General features: G+C 35.6%; 1 protein-coding gene across 2 annotated transcripts in view; it reads right to left on the bottom strand.

Annotated features, from left to right (window-relative positions):
• Positions 1 to 23,702, bottom strand: part of Mycbp2 (MYC binding protein 2, E3 ubiquitin protein ligase) — a 236,244-nt gene that overhangs the window by 175,223 nt on the left and 37,319 nt on the right. For both annotated transcript variants that reach the window (XM_013009100.1, XM_013009110.1), the window contains exons 3-13: positions 22,228 to 22,443; positions 19,759 to 19,912; positions 14,874 to 15,070; positions 12,132 to 12,374; positions 11,858 to 11,929; positions 9,802 to 9,898; positions 5,976 to 6,049; positions 5,252 to 5,390; positions 3,157 to 3,233; positions 2,073 to 2,277; positions 373 to 537 (exon numbers count right to left, since the gene is read on the bottom strand). In XM_013009100.1, coding sequence (XP_012864554.1) covers positions 373 to 537; positions 2,073 to 2,277; positions 3,157 to 3,233; positions 5,252 to 5,390; positions 5,976 to 6,049; positions 9,802 to 9,898; positions 11,858 to 11,929; positions 12,132 to 12,374; positions 14,874 to 15,070; positions 19,759 to 19,912; positions 22,228 to 22,443 — 1,639 coding nt within the window. The remainder of the gene's footprint in view (positions 1 to 372; positions 538 to 2,072; positions 2,278 to 3,156; positions 3,234 to 5,251; positions 5,391 to 5,975; positions 6,050 to 9,801; positions 9,899 to 11,857; positions 11,930 to 12,131; positions 12,375 to 14,873; positions 15,071 to 19,758; positions 19,913 to 22,227; positions 22,444 to 23,702) is intronic.

Below are 23,702 nucleotides of genomic sequence, written 5' to 3'. Positions count from 1 at the left end.
CAAGCTCTAGGATTAACTGCATAAAATGAAATTCAGATCCTGGTGACAAGATAAAATGGAAAATTTCTTCCCAATTTTAGGTTTCATATTTGGAAGCAAGTGTGAAAAATACAAAGAAATATGCTACAATAATTTAAAATTTTGGACATATCTTTTTAACACTTAATTTCCTATAATGGAATCTTTACTACATCAAAGCAAAATGACTTTTAAGTTAAAATGATAGCACTTACTTGAGAGGGAAAGAAGGAGAAAGTGAAGGCAAGAGTAACAAGTTAGACAAGAAATGTACCCACGACCTTACTTATGTAACCATAACCACTCTGTAAATCACCTTGACAATAAAATTAAAATTTTTAAAGAAAAACTTACTTGAACTATCAGAGTAAATGGCATCTTTTCCAAACATGTACAATTCTCCATCTTTAGAAATAACCGAACTACTTCCATTATTACAGGCTGTGTACACCACAATCTTTCCTTCCATTTTAATTATTTTTTTAGGTTTATAGGGTTTTGATTGCCGTCGGCTCTTAGCTTAAAAACAAAGAATAAATAAAATTAAGGCAACTATGTACAAATAATAACAATAGTGGTTGATATACAAAGGCCAAACAAGACAAGCATATCATGTTTGAATTTATGATATACTTCATTCTCAGGAAGGCCTAGACTTCCTGACATGGCCATTGTTAAAATCAGTTATCTTACCAGCCTCTTCTGGTCAATTAATAGTTAGGCTATTATTGTCAGATATTCCTCCTTTGTAGCACAATAAAGGTTCCAGTGGGAAACATCAGTTTTTCACCAAACTCCTTATCTTTGAATTGTTTTATAATACCAAAACAATTTTACTATCATGTATAAAGAAAACCTTTTCTCTTAATCGGTAATTAACATGCACTTTTATACTACCTCAGTCAAACTAAGCTTCTTATTCCCTTAACATATATTTCATTAAGTAGCTACTGCAAGTCATGAGAGACTGTTAGGAAGAGAAATACATGTGTGGAAGGAGGGAAATGAGTGACTCAAAAGCTTCTGTTCTCAAAAACTCTATGGTAAAAGCATTTTCATGCATGTATAAAAAAATAATGAAATGTTGGAATTTGTTTAAAAAAAAGAAAAGGAAGATGAGAGAGAAAGATAACGGGATGAGTTTGAACCAAATATACCATATATATTAATTAAAATGTCATGTAAAATCAATATATGCTAATATATCTTTTTTAGAAAAAAATAAGCAAAAGATGGGAAGCATCAACTAGTTGTTCTTCTAATTGGCCCATTTCATTCATCCTTTTCACAGTAAGAATGCTTACACAGTAGGTATGCTGTTGCACTACAGCTTAAAATAGTCTTTTTTTCATATGACATGACTCATATAAATATACACAGTAAGTAATTTGCTTGGTTGCCCAATCAAGAAAGAACATTGCTCCCTAAATGTTACACAGGAAAACTGGTTGTGCCGAAGTTTATGACAGGTTGAAATATACTATATAGATATTTAAGTGTTTTTCCATGGTTACTTTTATTTTTAATAATTTTTATATTATGTGTTGACTTCAAAACCTACTCCCTTTAGAATGCTACAATATATTATTATACAAACTGTATGAGAAATTAAGAGGAAAAAAATCATTGAGAAACACTGAACAGAGAGAAAATTAAATTTAGATTTTCATTGTCAAGCCATAATTTCTTCAAGTAAACAATACCAAGAATAGAAATCCAAACCAACTCTAAAAAACAAGGTTGCATAAAGTTGACGTCCATTCTGAAATACATATTCCTTGCAAAGCTTTGGAATTGTGAAAATAATCTATTGGATCAATAAAATTTTTAGGTAACAGAGTAAGTATACATTTGCAGATGAATAGCCTTGATTCCATAAAACATAAAAATCCATGTGTTAGAATCCAAAAAGAAATCAGCTATCACATCTCTTTAATATACAAAACATAATATTGACCAAATACATCCCAATGTAAAATTTTCTATTGTTAGTGAAATGTTAGTACAATTAATGTATTCCGCGTAAATTTTACTCAGTTCCCTGTTCAACTTACTTGATTCTCCATCTTCTCCTTTACTAGCAGATCCTGTAAAGAATATGCTTCCATCTTCTGCAACTAAAAGGGCATGAGAGCCATCATGTCCAACTGAGAAGTGTACTATCTTGGGAGATTTCGTAATTGGTAGCTCAACCCATTTTCCTGCTGAAGGACCACCTTGCTTGATTCCAAGGCTCTGGTATTTGCCAGTGTAATATATCTTATATATTTGTATATTTTTTAAAAAAGAAGAAGAATTATTACAGTGAATTTTGGAATAGTGTAATAGGTTTCACATTTTTCTACATTTTATTGAAAAAATAATAATATGAAGCCAAACTTTTTTGTATTATTCAAATTTACTTAACTTATTTTGTAAAAACAAAAAAGTCAACTTAAGTCAGTTTTTGCCTATGTATGAGAAATTTCTTAGGTTATAATTTTTCATGCTTGTATTTATTATAATTTGGAGTTTATTTCTCCAACTCACAGTAGAAAATTCACTCTAAATTCACTATTTTATTAGCTTTAAGTAGGTATACAAAGGAGTCACCATTTAACAAAGCAATTTATGAATACATATATCTTGATCAGTGTCATACTTTTCAACATTCTCACCCACCCATACCAACTGACACATGATTATATATTGCCTAATTATTTCAATTTTCAGAATGCCTTCAATTATTTTACATTCTCTTCACATTAACTAGATAAAAAAATTTCATCTTTATATACTGACCTGCAAAAGCTATTAATTATATTTGCTTCCTACAACTTTGCATTATCTCATACATTTACAGAAACTTGTACTGAATACTTATCAAAATAAACTTAAAATACAAATTCATTCTAACAATTACACAATTCCATAACTCAAATTAAATTCTTATAAGAATATAACATTTTATAATTTTGTGTTTAATAAGTCACTATTGTTTCATAACACTATTTTCAACATGAATTTTGACCATGTAAAGAAACAAAGTGATTACATAAACATATAAACTATATGTTTATAACCAGTTGATATCACCAATTATATCAATTATCTCTTAAAGTAGAAAAAGTCCATTTTCAATTTTAAAGAGCAATTTACCTTTCCATTTGCTGTTTTCATTAGTGCAAACTCTCTTCCTGCACCAAGAATGGCTGATTCCTCATCAAATCCCGTACCTACCACACAACAAGATTAGTACATTTGCATTTCTAATATGATTAGTTCCAAGTAGAACATGCACTCCTTCAAATAATTCAAATCCATTCAATCAATACCATTCAAAAGCAAAGATGAGCTAGCCATGGTGGTACATGTATATCATCTCAACACTTGAGAGGCTGAGACAGGGAGATTAGACCAAACTGGGCTACAGAGCAAGACCTTGTTTCTAAATAAAACAAAACACAAAACATAATACACAAACACAAAATACATTTCTGATGTACAGATAATAGATATACCACTCCAAAAAAATTACCATGATCATAGTATATCCCAAAGTACTAATTTTTAATATACATCAAAAAAAGGAAGGGAAAGGTTAACAATGATTGACAAGTAATGTAGTCACTGCCTTACTCATGTAACTATAACCCCTCTGAACAGCATCTTTACAATAAAACTTAAAAATTCACTATCAGTAACTTTTTATAAAATTTTTATTAGGTATCTACTAGGTACTAGGCATCATATTTTAAGAACAGTAGCTTGTTTTTATCCTCATATTTTACCCAAATATGCAAATATAAAGCTAATAGAAACTGATCCAGATAGTTATTTGAGCTTGAACAATGCCATGCAAATATTCAGATTAAAGAATTTCAGATTCTTTGTGCTATGCTTTTTCCTACAGTAGAACTTTTTTTTTTTGGGGGGGGGCGGGGTCCGGTCGTGGGGACTGAACTCTGGGCCTGGGCACAGTCCCTCAGATCTTCAGCTCAAGGCTTGCACTCTATCACTTGAGCCACAGCGCCACTTCCGGCTTTTTGCTTACGTGGTGCTGAGGAATCGAACTCAGGGCCTCAGGCATGCAAGGCAAGCACTCTACCACTGAGCCACCTTCCCAGCCCATACAGTAGAACATTTTAAGAAGGTTCTTTACAAATTTTAATACAAACATATTCAAATCACAAAACTATGTGTAATCTTAACTTTATAAAACATTTTATAATTTTGTCCAGTCATACAAACTAACTAGTCAATGAACTCTATAAATAATTAAAATATGCAAAATGCACTAATGTGAAGTTATAGAATTTCAGGAGAAAATAAAAAAATAGGTCTTCCAAAAAATTTCTGCAAGTTAAACAGCAGTACTATTAAATTCTAAGAATACAGCAAACAGACCCTGACAGGAGCTAGTGAACCCAATTCCTTCCATAATCCAACTACTGTCACAAGAGTAAGTTTATTAAACTCAAGAAATTCTGATTGTCTATACTTCTCTACCCAGGAGAAAGATTACCGATCAATTTGTTAGACTGTATGAATTGGTTTATAGGTATTTTGAAATATGTCCAAATAAAAATTGAAAGTTTTAATGAGAGAAATGCATACATGTTGTAGTAGCATTTATAAGTTTTCAAAAAGAATGGAACCTATATACTGATGATGTCACCAAAGTCCATCCAAAATTTTGTTAAATGTTTTTTTTTAGCTCCATTCAAAATAATAATGGGGAAAAATAATAATAATGAAAAAGTAATGTATATTAGTCATTTCCTGAGTATGGCATTCTTACATTTTACTGTTTAAAGGACATAGTTCCCAACTACTTATACATATTAACTCAAAATTTTATTTTATAGAAATATAAACCCAAAATAGTCACTAAAATTCAGCTTCTGCTAAAGTGCTGAAGACACAATTAAAGTTCTTAAAAGAATTTAAAAAACCTAGCTGGGCGCTGGTAGCTCACGTTTGTAATCCTAGCTACTCAGGAGGCTGAGATCTGACGATCGCGGTTCAAAGCCAGAGCAGGCAGGAACCTCCTTGAGACTCTTATCTCCAATATGCCATCTGAAAACCAGAAGTGGCACTGTGGCTCAAGTGGTAGAGCACTAGCCTTGAGTTGAAAAACTAAGGGACAGCGCCCAGGCCCAAAGTTCAAGCCTATGACCGACAAAAAAAAAAAAAAAAAGAATAATAAACTATAAATTAAAGTAAGGGGACAAGGCTTATTTTGCCATCTTACTTATAATATGCAAGTCTTTTTCCAAATCAAATAGTGAGATGCCACAGGCATGTAAACATTTTCTTGCCAGTTTAAGTTGCAGTTCTTGTTGTAGCACAGGCTCCGTGCTTGTGGCAAATATTCTCACAACAAAGCCATCCTAAGAAGAAAACATCACAGTATTATAATACATCAATCATCCCTTTAAGGCTGTATTCTTTCTAGTAAAAAATAAATAATTTAAGAGAAAAAGCTGGGTGTTGGGGCTGGGAAGTTGGGTCAGTGGTAGAGTGCTTTCCTCACATGTATGAGGTCCTGGGTTCGATTCCTCAGCACCACATAAACAGAAAAAAGCCGGAGGTGGCGCTGTGACTCAAGTGGTAGAGTGCTAGCCCTTGAGCTGAAGAGCTGAGGGACAGCAGCCCAGGCCCAAAGTTCAGCCCCCACAACCGACCAAAAAAAAAAAAAAAGGCTGGGGGCAGGTGGCTCACGCCTGTAATCCTAGCTAATCAGGAGGCAGAGATCTGAGGACTGCAGTTCAAAGCCAGCCGGGGCAGGAAAGTCGGCGAGACTTTTATCTCCAATAAACCACTAGAAAACCGGATGTGGCACTGTGGCTCAAGCAGTAGAGCGCTCAGACAGCACCCAAGCCCAGAGTTCAAGCCCCACGACTGACAAAAAAAAAAAAAGAGAGAGAGACAAAGTATTTCATTTATGACAGCTACTCCTGATTCAGAGTACTTACATCTCTTGAAGCAGCTATCTGATTAATATATTCTCCATCAGTGAATAAAATATTTTGACCTTCTGTATGGCAATCTGTGCAAAAAGAAGAAAAAGTAATTGTATGACAAAGTAAATAAATAACTCACACAAATGATTTTACTCCTTTGTTGAAGTCAGAATGGGATTCTCCATACAATAAGAACAGACAAACTCAAAAGGAGATTGCTTGCTTCTTAATAAAACTTACAAATTAGCAGAAATAAATAATTCAACTAAAAGTACTGGTTACATTGTGCTTACATTTATAAATCTATAACCAAGGACCTGAGATCCATCTATTTTCAAAATGAATTAATATTAGACACAGTCTGAGAGTTAAACATGCACCATGATGACAAACTGTAATGTTTGTTATGTTTCAGTACAACAACATGCAATGTAGGCAAAACTGCCATCAGACAAACTTCACAGTCATTAGTGTCACAGAGAAATACAGAGAGACCCAAAGCTTCTGTATTTAAAGTCTATGGTGTCCAACTACTGATATCCCTTGCTTTATGAAACTGATATTCAAAACCAGTCATTTATTTCCCACTTTAGAAAGTCAATGTCTAGATTCAGCATAAATAGTATGTAAAATACTCTTCAAACTTTTCTCCTCTATTGAACAAACAAATCACTCATTTACTTTGTATTAAAATGGTCATTTAACAACTAGCATACCACATGTTGTCATTACTATATATACACATACATAGTATATGTATATGAATCTACAGAGCTATGCACTATATACATGTTGATCAAAATAATATACAAGCTCCATTGTAACAAAGGATACCAGTATTACAGAAGGACACTGGAACAAGTTAGTGACTGCTACTGAATAACACAAAACTACAAGCAAAATCAACATCTATGGATAAATTGTACCCTTCTGGAAAAACAAATATTCAGCGAGCAAGCACAAGAGCACACACACTTTCCAAAATAACTGTAGAGAACTAGGATGAACCTCTCTATTAATCACAGTATCAAAACAAGACAAAACAAAATTTCATTTGTAGCTGCACCTGAATCAACAAAACATAATATTGTGCTTTTTGTAATGCAGTAATGGAGCCCACCCAAATAAGCTACATTACTCTATATATCTTTGCCCAGGAGCTTCATACTAGCATACTTCCTTATTATAAATATGCAAAACACAGGCAGACCCTTACCAAATAGAGAATTCAGTGATCACAAACTGGAAATAGAAACTGGGAGACAAGGCCCACTGGTAGCCCAAGAGACTTGGTAATCAAAGAGAGGAGAAATCGAAAGAAAGAGTTCCTAGTCCACTGTACAGAATACAAAGAGGCGCAAGAAAGATGCTTCTCAAGCTCTAAGCAGTAAGATTTTAAACTAAAAAGCAAAGAAGAAAAACTGATTATAATTTCAGATCAATGCAGGGGTGAGGATGAAGCGGCGCAAGAAGAGTAGCAAAACACCTCATGATCTGAGGTGATCTGTCCCCAGACATGGAGAGTAAATGATGTAAAATACAATCTGGAAGGCAAAGATACTTCTTTAAAAAGAAAAAAACAATTATGGAGGGAGAGGGTGTGCTTTTTAAGTTCACACATACTAGTTTACAATAATTTTTTTATAAACTTCAAGCTGACCTGAAGCTCAATGAACTACCATTTATGTCCATTTCTAATATGGTATTCATTACCACCCACAAATCTGACAATTGGCTTCTCTTGCTGGGAATGCTATAGAGCAGTGTTGACCCTATCTAGAAAAACAGAACACAAAACAAAACAAAAGCAAAAGCAAAATGCTCTACTGAAGAAATGCAGTCCAGGCCAAAGAAATAAGAAATGGCAATAGGCTTCTTCAGGCATGAAGGCTGGGTCTTCCCATCATAGGATTTCAAGGTTTTCTCTTCATCCTTCCTTTCTCAGGTATGTAGTATTATAAGACAGTATCTTCAGGAACGTAAGAAGCAACATCTGCAAGCTTGGAAGACACAATAGGGAACTATGCTCCCAAAGTTTGGTTCATTCTTCACCAAGAATCCAACAACACATTTATGAAACAAAAAAAGCCATACTTGCATTATTAAAAGTTGCATTTCATAGGTTAAATGATGTGGAAATTTTTAAACTAAATAAAGACATTAACAAGTAATTTTTATCATGGCTGAATAAATAACACAACTTTAGGTAGATACCTTCCAATTGTCCTCGCATTTACAATCTCTCTAAATGAGTAAGATAGAAATAACTGTTACCTGTTTAAAAGTATGAGATTCATCTATTCAGCATTTTGCTTTTATGGTATTATCCTAAAGTGACTTGCACAAAGACACAGCAATAAAAATGTTCATTACAGTGAGTATTAATTATAAAAATACTGAAGACTCCCATTCTAATACATTAATCAACAGAATATATTTTTTATCAATGAAATGATGCTGTAAGAGACTATTTAAAGAACTGGAAATGTTTCCAGAATGTTAAAGTAGAAAAGATAAGTTTAAAAAGCAATATGTAGCTTATGATCACTGTTAATATGATTTTTGCACAATAAATAGTACCTTTAACATATAAGTATATATGTTTGGAGTATGTAAGTTATTTCAAGTAGTTTTTAATGTTTACTTATTGTTTAAAAAAACATATAACAGGACTTATAATGAAAAGAAGAAATGTAGCTGTATTTGAACACAAAAAAGGTTTTGTCATAGGTCTCCTGAAGCTGGTTTGTCTTTGTGCAAATTCGTGTGCTTTCCTGCCTGCCTACCTGCTCTGGGGCTTGAACTCAGGTCCTATGTGCTATCCCTTAGCGTTTTTGGCTCAAACCTAGGGCTGTACCATTTGAGCCATAACTACTTCTCTGGAATTTTGCTGGTTAATTTGAAGAGTTTCATAAACTTTCCTGCTTTAGCTGGCTTTGAACCATAATCCTCAGATCTCAGCCTCCTGAGTAGCTAGAATTACAGGTGACAGCCATTGGCACTGGTTAACATTTTAAAATGTTTCATTTTGTGCTGGTCCTGGACTTGAACTCAGGGCCTATCCACTTCCCTGTGTTTGTGCTCACAGCTACCTCTTTACCACTTAAGCCACCAGCACCTAGCTAACATTTAAGACTTTAATGTAAACAACTTTAGGAAAAATCAAAGGTAGGGTTGGGAAGGTGGCTCAGTGGTAGAGCGCTTGCCTTGCATGCCTGAGGCCCTGGGTTCGATTCCTCAGCACCACATAAGCAAAAAGAAAAAAGCCAGAAGTGGGGCTGTGGCTCAAGTGGTAGAGCACTAGCCTTGAGCTGAAGAGCTGAGGGACAGTGCCCAGGCCCAGAGTTCAGGCCCCACGACCGGACCAAAAAAATAAATAAATAAATAAGCAGACATAATGGTTATGCATGCTTGTAATGCCAGCTACACAGAAGATGGAGGTACCGGGTTAGGTCTGAGGCTGGGCAAAAAAGTTTATTTGAAAACTCAACAGAATGCAAATACTTCCAGCCAGGCTTGAGCATGGCTCAATTAGCAGAGCAAGTAACAAGGCCTGAGTTCAATTCTAGAGCTAAATAAATAAATAAATGTTTGGTAGAGTAAAGGTTTAGGCCCCACAGATGGACAAGTTTTGAAATAAAGTATTAAACTTCATTGGACTGATTTCTGATATCTATTGTTCTCACACGTATTAACTTTATATAGACAGTAACTTGTGTCAAGATATTTAAAATCCATCTCAACCTATTTTTAGGTAACAACTATTTTTATGTCTAAGCCTAACATGCCATGTGTTTAAAAGCACTTGTGAAGAAAACTGTAAGTAGTTGAAACATACCTGGTAGTATTACAGTACCATCCTGTTCCAGTGTTTCAGGGCTTATTCTTATGGCTGCCATGCTGTGGTTATTCATCTCTCTATATAATAAGTAACCCTGATAACAAAAGTTATAATGTGTTAAGATACTTTTATTGTCATTTTAGCAGAAACAAGCATCCATATGTCTTGGTATTATAACTGTTTGAGGTCAAGAGAATCAACAACTGCAACCTAAAAGACATTAAAGTTTAAAAAATATAAGGTTGTAAGGATATTTAACAAGAGGAGAAACTGTAATACTGGGAATCAAATGAACATATTATTCTCAGATACATATATAAGGTGCACTAAACAGGAAAAGGACAGTATAAATATTCTGTTCATAGTGACTGTCACTTGTGAAGTAAATAATATAAATGATCCCTATTACTTTAACATACTTTAAGAAAAATAACCAGTGGCTCACTCGTGTAGTCTTAGCTACTCAGGAGGCTGAGTTCTGAGGATCCCAGTTCAAAGCTAGGCCAGGCAGGAAAGTCTATGACATTCTTTTTTTTTTTTATTTATTTTTTTTTGGGGGGTCCGGTCGTGGGGCCTGAACTCTGGGCCTGGGCACTGTCCCTCAGCTCTTCAGCTCAAGACTAGCGCTCTACCACTTGAGCCACAGCGCCACTTCCGGCTTTTTTTCTTTTTGCTTATATGGTGCTGAGGAATCGAACCCAGGGCCTTTGGCATGCAAGGCAAGCACTCTACCACTGAGCCAACTTCCCAGCCCCTCTATGACACTCTTATCTCCAGTTAACCATCAGGAAACCAGAAGTGGCACTGTGGCTCAAGTGGCAGAGCGCTAGACTTGAGCTGAAGAACTGAGGGACAGCACCCAAGCCCAGAGTTCAAGCCCCACAACTGACAAAAATAAAAAATAAAAATAACTGAAATAAGGGAGTGAAGAATTTGATAGTCGATAAATGCACACACAACTATAATAGTAAATTTTCCAAGCCATTATTTCTAGTACTTTGTCAGATAAAAATTTAATAAGACATTTTAAACCAAGTTGGATTTTAGCAGATAATTACTGAGTAACTAACTTGGCATTTAAAATTTATTTTCAAGGTAGCCCCACTAATTGATATAGCAGGATTATTCTTCACAGACAATAATTTTAGTTTTCAAAATATTTTCAAATATCTTTTTTTTGGGGGGTGGGGGGTCCAGTCATGGGGCCTGAACTCTGGGCCTGGGCGCTGTCCCTCAGCTCTTCAGCTCAAGGTTAGTGCTCTACCACTTGAGCCACAGCACCACTTCCAGCTTTTTTTCTTTTTGCTTATGTGGTGCTAAGGAATCGAACCCAGGGCCTCAGGCATGCAAGGCAAGCACTCTACCACTGAGCCAACTTCTCAGCCCTCAAATATCTTTTATCACTGCATGCTCACAACAGATCTTGTTAGGTCAGCAAGGCAGGAAGTGCACAGACATCTTCATTCCTTTCCTTCCACAAAAGAATTTAAGCTTTTTCTCCAGGGTGGGGATAGTACAGAAATAAATGTTTCTGACCTTATCTTAGGGAGAAGTAATATATTTGATGACTGACCTAATAAGAGGCTGACCCCTCTGGCTATGTTGGTCAGGGGATAAGATCACAGCATTCAGAGAGCAACACAGGCCTACCTTTTTTCTTCCTTTTTTGATTCCCTGAAAGTTTCTGATGAGCAGGACAATGACTATTCCTTAAAAGCTACTGGATATAGCAATATAATGAAGGTTTGTGGCAAAAGCCCTTCTTTGGCCTCCAATTACACATACATTCTCAATTCATAAAAGTCATCTTTAGAAAAGAACTCCAAAGAAGATATTCTATCCCCTTTTTAAACTAAATAACAGAGGATCAAATAAATTAACTGAGCTACTCTGAGGGTCTCATAACTGACAGGAAGCAAGCTAAGACCTAAAACTAAACCCTGAATGAATTATGAGCCAAAATTCTTTATACTATACCATTGTTATAGCAATACAGGCATTTACTTATTCATTTAACAAGAAAAGAAAAATTTTATTAACAATATTCTCCTACCTGAGCATACCCTAACCAAGACTTCTTTTCTTTTCTGTTTCTGATTCGGGATGTGGAATTATATATATGGCCCTGCAAAAATACCAAAAATTAATCTATCAAGTTGCATAATTACTGATCAATGAAAAAAGATAAATGACATTTAATACACATCTTCAATGATAATTTTCAGAGAAAAAGTATTACATCAAGATTAGATAATATACTAAATATGAAGCTTACAACAGTACATAATTACTCTGCTATGATCAAGAATCATAAGGAATTACATTACCCGAACTGTTCCACTGTATCCAGAGCCTATTTTGTACAATCCATCCTTGCATAACAGATAAAGAAAAAATCCATCATTCTGAAGTAGACACTGGTCATCCTCATCAACAGATATTTCCTTTAATGGCCACTTGTGCATTAAAGCTGCTTTTTTGATGCCATTACTAAACCAGTCCTGAATTTGAATTTTTCCCACCAAAACTGCCTGTACACTTCTCTGTAGTGAATTCAGTATTGTTGGCACCTACACAAAAAAAAAAGATGAAAAAAGATGAAAACATTTTCAATGTTCTAAACACAAAATGAAAGAAAAGAAATGGCTCAGAATGATGTTTTGCATGCTAAGAAAATGTCCAAACTGGAGTATACTTCCTTAACCTGAGGATTCCATATCATTCACTAATTTCATAAAATTGTGACCATTATTTCAAGTTTTCTGTCTTCACAAAGCTATCATCATTTACTTAGAGAAGTCAGATATGAGACTTCTCATTCTCTATTCGTGGCTTTTTTGTATTTTCATATTTTTATTTTTAATAATTATAAAGCAGATGCACAGAAAGGTTACAGTTACATAAGTCAAATACAGAGTACTTTTTTGGAGGCTTTTTCATTAATATTTTCTCTTAGGTCTTTTTGTACTTCACTCTAAACCATTTCTTCATCTTTATTCTTTCAGTTCACTATTTCTATCTTTAACCATATTATCTTTCAACTAGTCAACTCATCCTTTAATTTTCTAATTATAATTACTTGGTTTTTATTCCCAGGAATTCAATTTTATTATTCCTAATATACCATTCCCAGGAATTCAATTTTATTATTCCTAATATACCTATTCTTTATATTCTCCTTTCTTAATGGTAACTTAGATATTTTCTCTTATTACTTTAGCTATTTTAATATATAAATAATTTCAGTACTGAAACTGCTGTATTTGTTCCTTCAATGAAGCACCTTTTGCCCATATGAATTTTTGTTAATCTGTTTGTGAAATGAAATACAATAGTGTATTCTCAGCAGGGCATCTTTGACATACGGACTTCATTCCTCAAAAAGATTTTAGTCTCTTTTTACCAAGGCACTTTGCAGTCTTGCCATCTGATCTTACTTTAAATTCGATTCTTTGGAATAGATAGGTAACACATATTTGAGGGCCCAAATCATTTCTGATGTTCTAAGTTATACATTCTTGGGAAGACTTTTCTCCCTCAGCCCAAGAGAGATTTGTGAAGTGAACTTGGCAGATGGAAAGAAGACATAAAGAATACCATATGCCATCGAAAGATAAAGGGGTCCTGCCAGATGTGTTGGCCCGTGACTGTGATCCCAGCACTCAGGAGACTGAGGTAAGATAGCAAGTTCCAGGCCAGCCTGGACTACAAAACAGAATTCTATCAGGGAGCGAGGGGAGAGAGAGGGAGAGAGACAGAGAGAGAGAGAGAGAGAGAGAGAATGGCATTCAATGTAGGAATGATTGGTCAGATTAGTATTGTAGTCAACAGATAAGTAGTCAGTCTCTTCTCTGTTGCAGGCCAGCTCTCTATATAGTATAGATCCTTCAAATATTCCACTCCTGCATTCATCTCCTTGCCTCAGCCACAGATATACAAAATATCTGATCCAAGTTTGCTGTGTGATATCTGAATGTGTTATTTTATTAAAATTTTAGAAGTATTATATATCTTTGTCATATTTAAAAATTTGCAGAATCCTCAAAGTATGTCTACAGAACATAGCATGAAAAATCAGTGCATTAGAGAAATTTTAAGGGTTTTTTTGGTAGGTTATAGGACTTGAACTTGGGGCACGGGGGCTGTACGTGAACTCTTTTGCTCAAGGCTAGTGTTCTATCACTTTGAGCCACAGCACCACTTCCAGCTTTCTGGTGGTTAACTAGAGATAAGAGTGCACAGACTCTCCTGCCTTGGCTGGCTTCAAAACACAATCCTCAGATCTTGGCCTCCTGAGTAGCTAGGATCATAAGAGGAACCACTAGTGCCAGCTTGAAGATAATTAAGGACCATAAAAACACGAAAGAATTCTAAGCAGAGCAAAAAAAGAAAGAAAAGAAAACTAAAGAGACTACATTTCACAAGAGCTCAAGACTGCTAAATAAGTCACCAATAAGCTCCTTTTACTATTTCTGCCCTGCTAATAACAAGACTGAGGGACTTCTAGCTAACATGGAGGAGGCCAGAGAAGCAAGACTTCTATCTATAGAGAGGACTCTATTTCCACCACTAACAATGGTGAATTTATTTCACAGATACTAAAATCTTAAAGTGTCAGATGCATATTTTCACTAAGAATAAAATCAACTTATAAAAAATCATAATGAATTAAAAATCATAGCACATTGATACTGATGGCACATTGTTTTCTTTCGATAGAAAAAAGATAATTAAAACTGACAGAATTTCATATTTGAAAATATGGATAATATGAAAGACAGAGTAAGGACAACGTAATATAATGAAAAGTTAAGAAAGAAAAGGCTGAAGATTTTGACAGTTTTTGCCAAAATTCATTTTATTATATTTAACACTGCAGAATCAAATTACAGAATTAAATATACATGGTTCCATAACACAAATATTATAGGTTACTTGTATATCAACATTGGAATGATCAAGGTACTATATAATGAGTAAGAAAACGCAGTGAACTACTACAGACAGAAAATGAGATACTGTAAAATTACAACTTGGAATCCTACAAATTTCTAAATAGTTATAAATACCTGAATCGTTTGGCAAGCATGGCTACCATTGTTGGTGAGGATAGCAGAGATGGCCTGAAGTGTCCTTCCTGTTTCTCCCCAAGAGGCCACCAAACTAAAGAGGCAAGCACAGGAAAGCGCTGTCAGGGACTGTCCTGTGCTGTCATTCATCCCTGTACTTCGAACAGTGATTTCCAAAAGAAGCTGGAAAAGAGACTCTGTGGATAAAATAAGGATTCCATTATAGTCATCTGACATTCAGAACATTATATATATATTTATGCCTTTTTTTTACTATAAACAAAATAAGGCATCTAGAATAATTACATTAGGTTTTTTGGATACTCTTCTTATAAGTTAAAATATTTATTTAACAAGGGCTTTAGAGAGTATTTAATGTAACCCCTTCTTCTTCTTTTTTTTTTTTTTTGCCAGTCCTGGGCTTGAACTCAGAGCATGTGAACTGTTCCTGAGCTTCTTTTGCTCAAGACTAGCTCTCAGGGTTGGGAAGGTGGCTCAGTGGTAGAGTGCTTGCCTTGCATGCATGAGGTCCTGGGTTTGATTCCTCAGCACCAAATAAGCAGAAAAAGCTGGAAGTGGCGCTGTGGCTCAAGTGGTAGAGTGCTAGCCTTGAGCTGAAGAGCTGAGGGACAGTGCCCAGGCCCAGAGTTCAGGCCCGTGACCAACAACAAAAAAAAAGACTAGCTCTCTACTACTTGAACGATAGCACCACTTCTGGCTTTTTCTATTTATGTGGTATTGAGGAATGGAACCCAGGACTTCACGCATGCAAGGCAAGCACTCTACCACTAAGCCACATTCCCTGCCCCTAACCCCCCTTTTTGTAAGTGAATAAATGAAATCTGTATAAAGTTAAATAAAATAATCTTGCCTAGAGGCATTCACATATTCAAGGAACCCAAATCATTTCAAGTTACATACCACTCATTGTGCTTTTAATCTGTAAAAAGTCTATTTCTTAAAATGCCATCTAAAAAATTATATTTTATTTACAAAACAAAAGAATACAAAATATAAATAAAACTTTTCATATATAACAACAGCTCACAACAATAAATAGAATATATAATCCATTTACATTCTATGACCACCTCCAAGGTCAAAGCACAAATATTTTGCTCCTTCATTGGGTAATGAAATTCAAACACAGGAAGGTTAAAGGATTTTCCCTAAATCATAAAGCCAGTTATTGGCAAAGACAGAAAATAATACATGATTGTTCTATGACCAGCAGAGGTCTCCACACAAAACTCCCTGAATAACTCCATCCAAGACTGAATCAGGTATTTCTTCAGTAGAAAGGGAAGAGATTTGAAAATCCTTACAGAGTGAAATAAAGTATATGGGGGAGGAGGGAAGGTTAGAATAAGGAAGAAATTCTTAGAATGATGAAGAGAAGGAATAAAAAAGAAGAAAACAAGGGGAAGAGACTGCATTTCGATACTCTGAAAAGGCCGTTTTTTGAAAGGCCGTTTTTTATTTAATAACAAAAAAAGCTATCTCTTATAAATTCCTTACCTTCCATATCTAATTACAATTTAAATCCTGTATATTTTATTTCCTAATTCCTCCACTTTTCTTTATTCCATTGCCATTTTCCCAGCTCATACTATGTATCACAGTCTATTAACTGAACCTCTAGAAAGGTTTGCAAATTATCTACCACTTGCTTTTGCCCATTTTATGGGCAAATCAAAAATTTAGTTGTGTACTTAAATTTCATTTATTTCTTTGTTAATGATTTCCTTTCCATTGTTTCTACTTTCGCTCTTCGTCCCTGCTTTCACTTGTGTTTCTTTCATCTAAACTTCCTTCTGCCTTTCCTTCACCTATTCTTTTTTTTACTTCCTACATGCTTTCTGTATTTGTTGCAGTAATTATCTTTCGGCTATTTCATCTTTTAATTATTAATAAAATGTATATAAAACTTTTGTGCATATGAGGAACTACTCTAGAGTGAGGTAGAACACTGGCAAAGAAAGTGCCTCCACCCTAAAAATTAAATTCAACTGGAAAAATATCATCAATGACTTAAGCAAATATTTCAGAAAATAAGCACTATGACAGAAAGGACATTTTTTAAATGTATAATTACACAGAAGATTGCTTTCCATTCCTCTTACCACTGCAACCATTCTTCTTAACATGGCCTGTAAAACTGTGCTTGCCTTTTTGTCCTCTTCCATAAGTCCCTTTCTGATTCCCAAGTCTTACTACATGGCTGTACTCTCTGCCTGAGACTCCCAACCTGGCTCATTCTCTTACTATTCATTCTTAAAATCTCAAAAACATTATCTCATTAGGAAAGCCTGTTAGAACTGTCAGAACTGACTGTCAGAACTCTTCTCCCCTTCATATAATTTATCCATATATACTTGCCCAATCACCTACTTGAGAACTTACATTATAGCCTTAAATTTAACAGAAACGGAAATACAAAGAAATGACTGGATAACTTAAAAATAAAGATCCATGGGGCTGGGAAGGTGACTCAGTAGTAGAGCGCTTGCCTTACATGCATGAGGCCCTGGATTTGATTCCCCAGCACCACAGAAGCAAAAAGAAAAAAACCGGAAATGGCACTGTGGCTCAAATGGTAGAGCGCTAGCCTTGAGCTGAAGAGCTGAGGGATAGCACCCAGGCCCAGAGTTCAGGCCCCATGACCGGACCCAAAAATAAATAAATAAATAAATAAAAGATAGATAGATCCATAAGCTCGACACTGGTGGCTCATGCTTATAATACTAGCTGCTCAAGAGATTGATATCTGGAGGATGGCAGTTTGAGGCTGCCTAGTTTGAAGCCAGTAAAGTCTGAGAGACACCATCTCCAAAATAATGAACAAAAAGCAAATGTGCAGCTCTGAGTTCAAACCCTGATACTGCCAAATAAAAAAAATAAAGAAAGAAAAGGAAATAAATAGATCAGAAGTTAAGCATTGAAGAGATAGAAGATGCATTTGAAAGCACTAACAAGAAAATAAAAATGGATGAATTAGTTGGGTGAAAGTTTTAATATACAGCATACATTATAATTTCCAAAACATAAGGTCTACTTTTTTAAAAAACTGGTGCCAGTACAGCAGCTTTTATTTGGTGACAGCATTTAATAATTATGTCATGTGGAGGATTTTGTTTTTAAAAACCACTGAGAGGCGCTGGGAAGGTGGCTCAATGGTAGAGCGCTTGCCTTGCATGCTCGAGGCCCTGGGTTCGATTCCTCAGCACCACATAAGCAAAAAGAAAAAAAGCCGGAAGTGGCGCTGTGGCTCAAGTGGTAGAGAGCTAGCCTTGAGCTAGTGCTGAGGGACAGCACCCAGGCCCAGAGTTCAGGCTCCACAACTGGACCCAAAAGGAAAAAAAAAAAAACCACTGAGACTGAAAAAGAAAGATATGATATGGAATGAGGTTTTCCAAACTAGGTGTAGTAAAACTCAAGTAGACAAAAAAAAAAAATCTAGTCCAAACCAACAGGGTAGTCCTCAGACTAGCAAGACAAGCACGGACCAGAAACCTTGACCAAATGCAAGTTCTAATGAACGAAATGGACCCTGGATTACTTAGACAGATGCTAGTGTTTGAGAACCAGGGCACAAACACTTCAGAGAATTCTCTTATAATACCAAAACCACCTAGAAATGTCTCTCCTCTTTGGAGGTCCAGGGTTAGCATCAGAGAGAAGCAATTGGCCAATTAAAAGTCATCGTTCCAACTATACTTCTATTCCTTTGTACTTTGGAAGTAAAAGATCTAATCATCCCTGTTTATAGCATTAGGTGTTAGTTACAGGACCCTGGCAAGCACCTATAAAATAAATATACTTCAGGCTAACCTTTCATTTCAGGTTTTATTTCCTTTGCTGGGCAGAAACCTTTTAATTTGTTCCAATCCGACTTGTCTCTAATAGCTTGTTTCCTAAGCTATTGGCATACTATTCACAAAGTCCAACATTTTTATTTAATGGGAATGGCCATTAAGTCAAAAACAGATTTCTCTATTATGAAAAGATTTTTATTTATGATGAATACAAAAGAAATATTCTCTTTAGAAACTGTACTACTTTAGATTGTAGCATTTATTCTCCTTTTCCTTCCTTTTTAAAAAACTTGGAATAAAAAGAGAAAAATCAGTATATGCTACTCTGACCAACAGTTTGGAAATTAATTTTTTTAATTCCAAGGATATTATGTTTTACTTTTTCCTATCATAACAATAATCAAGATTATATATATATACACACACACACACACACACACACACACACACACATGCTGTGGGGGAAGGAGGCAGGAGCAGTACTGGGGTCTAAACTGGGCTCCTCATGTTTGCTAGGTAAATACAATTTGAGGCATGTCCACAGCCCTTTTTAGCTGTAATTGATTTTTCTGATAAAGTCTCATACTTTTGTGCTGGCCTGCCTCAAGTCATAATCTTTCCCAGTAGCCTGGATTATAGGCATGTACCATTATGCCCAGTTTTGTTTTATTAGATATAGTTTTGCTAAAACTTTTTCCCAAGCTGACACTGAACTTAAATCTTCCTAGCTCAACCTTCCATCCATAAGTAGCTAGGATTATACTCATACACCACCACATGCAAAATAAATCCTAACACTTAAACAAAAACTCCAGTAAAACTAGCAAAATGAGAAAAAAACAAAACTGACATTCCTACAATTTCAGTACCTACCCAATCAAAGGCTTCACTAGAGAGAAGTACTTCAGAGGCAATTCACTTTTTTTTTCCATTGTTACACCCTCTTTTATTTTTTCCCCTACCATCCCTTTCCTCCCCCCAACACCCCCCCCCAACCTCCCCATACACACACACACACACAAAATTGTAAAGTTCGGTTTAAATGCTTCCTTCTATGAATCAGCTCTTACCTAAGACCTCAGGTGGCTCTGACTGGAGGCCTTCAGGCTGCTGACCTTGAAGCACATTCAAGAGGGCTTGGAGACTCCTCAGACAAAGGGATGGATGAGAAAATCGTGTCTCCTTGATCAACTCGAAAACTTCACAAAGTCCAACCTCAATAATCTAAGATTAAAAAAGGAAAGTTACACCTCATAATGTATAAACATGACACTTTCCAGATAGTCTAACTGGTACAAATAATAGATCACTACAATATCCAAAAGGCAAGTACAGACAACACAATTAAGAGAAGCGTTTAATGTGAAGATTTTTGAAAACTCATTTAGCTACATAGAAGGCTAAGAACTAGTAACACTGTTTGAAAATTAGTTTAGTATAAGGAAACCATAATAAGACATCATGAAAATAGCTTGTCATAGTTAATGAAAGAGTAGATCCAATTACTCAGAATAAAACAATTATTTTAATTTATGAAACTGATTTGGTTTTGTGCAAGTAAAACTCAGTACTCTGATTTGTGAAGTTATGTCAAATGCCACTTATAAAGACAATGTACCAGAATAGAAAAAATAATAATTAAAAGTAGCTATAAGCTCAGCCCTTTCTCTAATGGTATAATCACCTATAACTATTTATAGGTAGTAACCTTTATTCTCCAAGATGAGCCTGAAAAAAAAGTAAGACTGCTTAGCCAAAAGTATTATTGGTATTTTTAGTTAATTATATTTTTTCTTATTGGGACCAAGATAAATCTGATTTTATTTAACAAAATTAATAAATCTATAATTGAAAGATTATAGATCTGGGAAGGTTGCTCAGTGGTAGAGCGCTTGCATTGCATGCATGAGGCCCTCAGTTCGATTCCTCAGTACCACATAAGCAGAAAAGGCCAGAAGGGGTGCTGTGGCTCAAGTGGTAGAGTGCTAGACTTGAACTAAAGAGCTAAGGGACAGCACCCAGGCCCAGAACTCAGGCCTCATCACTGGCAAAAAAAAGATTATGAAAGCTAGGCACCAGGAGCTCATACCTATAAACCTAGCTACTCAGAAGGCTAGATCTCATTATTACATTTTGAAGCTGCTCTGGTACACAAATCCGAGATACTCTTAGTTCCAATCAATGAGCAAAAAGCTAGAAGTGAAGTGTGGCTAAAGTGGTAAGAGTACCAGCCCTGAGCAAAAGTGCCAAGAAAGAGCAAAAGGCCCTGAGTAAAACCCCAGTACAGGCGCTATATATATGAATAAGTTTTTAAAAAATCAGATTGTGAGAGAAATTACAATAAGCTGGTATAATTACAATAAACTGGTATAATAATAATGTCAACATTTGGAGAAATAGACTTATAAGATCTCTCTAAGAAGTAATAAACTATGTGCAATAATTTTTTAAAAATTTAAATTAAGACTAGTAGAACTTAAAGTAATTTTTTAAAAAACTAAAATAAGACTAATTAGTAGAAATACCCCCAAAACATCAATCCTATTAGGCAGTATAGAGGAAGAATGTATTTAGATTTTCAAATTAATTCATACAGTACACAAATATATATATATACCTATAAAATATATATAAATATATATAATATTACATTAGACATGAAATATAGCAGTACTTGGTACCCAGAAAACACTGTATTGTTTGTTCCACTATATGTTTCTATAACAAGTTTCTATAATGTGCCTTGATAATAAGGAGCGATAACAAAATGGTGTAGAAGTCAGATTTGATTGGTTCACGTTGATTTTTTTGCTTTCATTATTTTTCAGACAAGGTCTTGCATTTTTTTACTAGGGCCAGCTTCAGACTGCAATAACCTGAGGTGACAGGCATGGACCACAGTGCCCAGTGTATTGGTTAAGATGGAATCTCGCTAACTTTTTGCACAAGCTGGCCTCAAACTGCAATCTTCCCAATTTCTATCACTACAGCAGCTAGGATTATAGGTATAGATAGCCACCACACTCAGCCCCTGTTTTTCCTGTAGGTCAAACAAGCTAAAATAACAGGAGAAAAATTATAAGCTCTCTGCTTCGCTGATATTCAGCCAAAAACTGTCCATCTTGTAGTAGGGTACACTGTCAGCTTCTAGAGCACTTGGGCTTGTGGCAGTTTGCACTTCCTCTTGTGTCCACCTTACTGGCAGCCCCCAACCCAAGCTCCACCTTCATCTGCCATAGCTCACTGGATCCATGCCAGTGCTTCACATGTGTATCCACTCTATCAGATTCCAGCCCACACACCTCCCTGCCTGGGCTTCCCAAGTACTCCCCCCCACTGTGTCACCAATTATTTCCTTCTTTGGTGTTCTAGTTACAAAGCAAGGTTTCTTACTCTGCCCAAAATATATCTATTTTTAATCCATAAGCCACATTATTTTCAATGCTCCAGACTATAAAAAATAAAGTATTTTAACAATGCAATATATGTTACAGCAGAACACCTTCAGTTATTCATTGAAATAGAATTTAGTGGCTCACCTTTGGGAGCTTGATAGGAGGCTCTTTGGACTCTTCCTCTTCATCACTATCTGATTCTCCACTCTGCACAGAGGTCTTTGATGCAGCTGCCAATGATATTTCCTTTTTCTGCCACTCCAGAACACAGTGGCGCACATTACAGTAGATATTAAAAGCAGAAGGGTTGCTATGTAGCTTGATATCCGGTATGATTACTGTATTCTCCAAGTTTTCAGACTAAAATACAAAAGCAAATATTTCAATTTCACCTTCTTTTCCCAATATCATTAATTTCCATTTAATAAAATGATAAAGAATAGATAGGTGATCCTGAGTAACAGAGCTATAACCAACCTAACAAAGGCTCAGGTAAAGAACAGAAATATCTTTTTACCTCCAAGATAGGAAGAGAGCTAACAAAGCCTAACCACTGACATCACAAATAAAAGGTATTAATCCGAAGCCTGGTCCCTTTTTCTGACAATACTGGGGTTTGAACTCAAAGACTTGTGCTTACTAGGCAGATGTTCTAACACTTGAACTACACCTTTGGCTTTTTTGCTTTCATTGTTTTTCAGGTGCTGTCTCCTGTATTTTTTCCCAGGGCTGACCTTGGACTTCCATCCTCCTACCTACTGTTCTTCTGTGCAGCTGGCATCACAAGCACAGATGGCCACACTCAGTTTAGATTGAGGTGAAGTCTTGCTACTCTTTGCTTTCCTGGTCTCAAACCATGATCCTCCTGATGGCTGCCTCCTGAGTGAGATTATAGCAGTGAACCACCACATATGCCTAAATGGCACTTTTTTCAAATAACCTTGAAAATGAGGGTAAATTAAAAATAAGCTGAAAATACTGAGCCATGGCAAGACGTCACCATTTTACTTTTTATATATTCCTCATAAGCATGAATTATTACTTATTGATTTATATATCCTAAACACCTATAATGATAACTACACACAGAATTTAAGTAATGTCTGGAGAATAAATTGAAGAATTTTTATGTATGTGTGCCAGTACTGGGGACTTGTACTCTTGCTTGGCTTTTTCATTCAAGCCTGGTGCTCTACCACTTGAGCCACACTTACACTTCCAACTTTTTGATGGCTAACCAGAGATAATGATTTCATGGTTTTTCTAGCTGGGCTGGTTCAAACCATGATCCTCAGATTTCAGCCTTCTAAGTATCTAGGATTTATAGGTGTGAGCCACTACCACCTTTTTTTTTTAATTATTTCCAATCCTGGAGCCTCTTTGTGCTCAAGGCTAACACTCTACCACTTGACCCACAGTGTCATTCTAGGTTTTCTGAGTAGTTTATTGGAGATAAGAGTCTCATGGGGACTTTTCTTCCCAGGCTGGTTTTGAACCACGACCCTCAGATCTCAGCCTCCAGAGTAGCTAGGATTGCAGGTGTGAGCCACCTTTTTTTCTTATCATTTATTTGAATCTTCTTTTTAGGAGGAGCCTATGCTAAGAGTGATATAAATAAA

The sequence above is a fragment of the Dipodomys ordii genome, unplaced genomic scaffold (assembly GCF_000151885.1).
Source record: "Dipodomys ordii isolate 6190 unplaced genomic scaffold, Dord_2.0 Scaffold1, whole genome shotgun sequence".
NCBI classification, from domain to species: Eukaryota; Metazoa; Chordata; class Mammalia; order Rodentia; family Heteromyidae; genus Dipodomys; species Dipodomys ordii.
The sequence above is the reverse complement of the archived record's forward strand: the minus strand, read 5'-3'. Positions and strand labels throughout refer to the sequence as shown.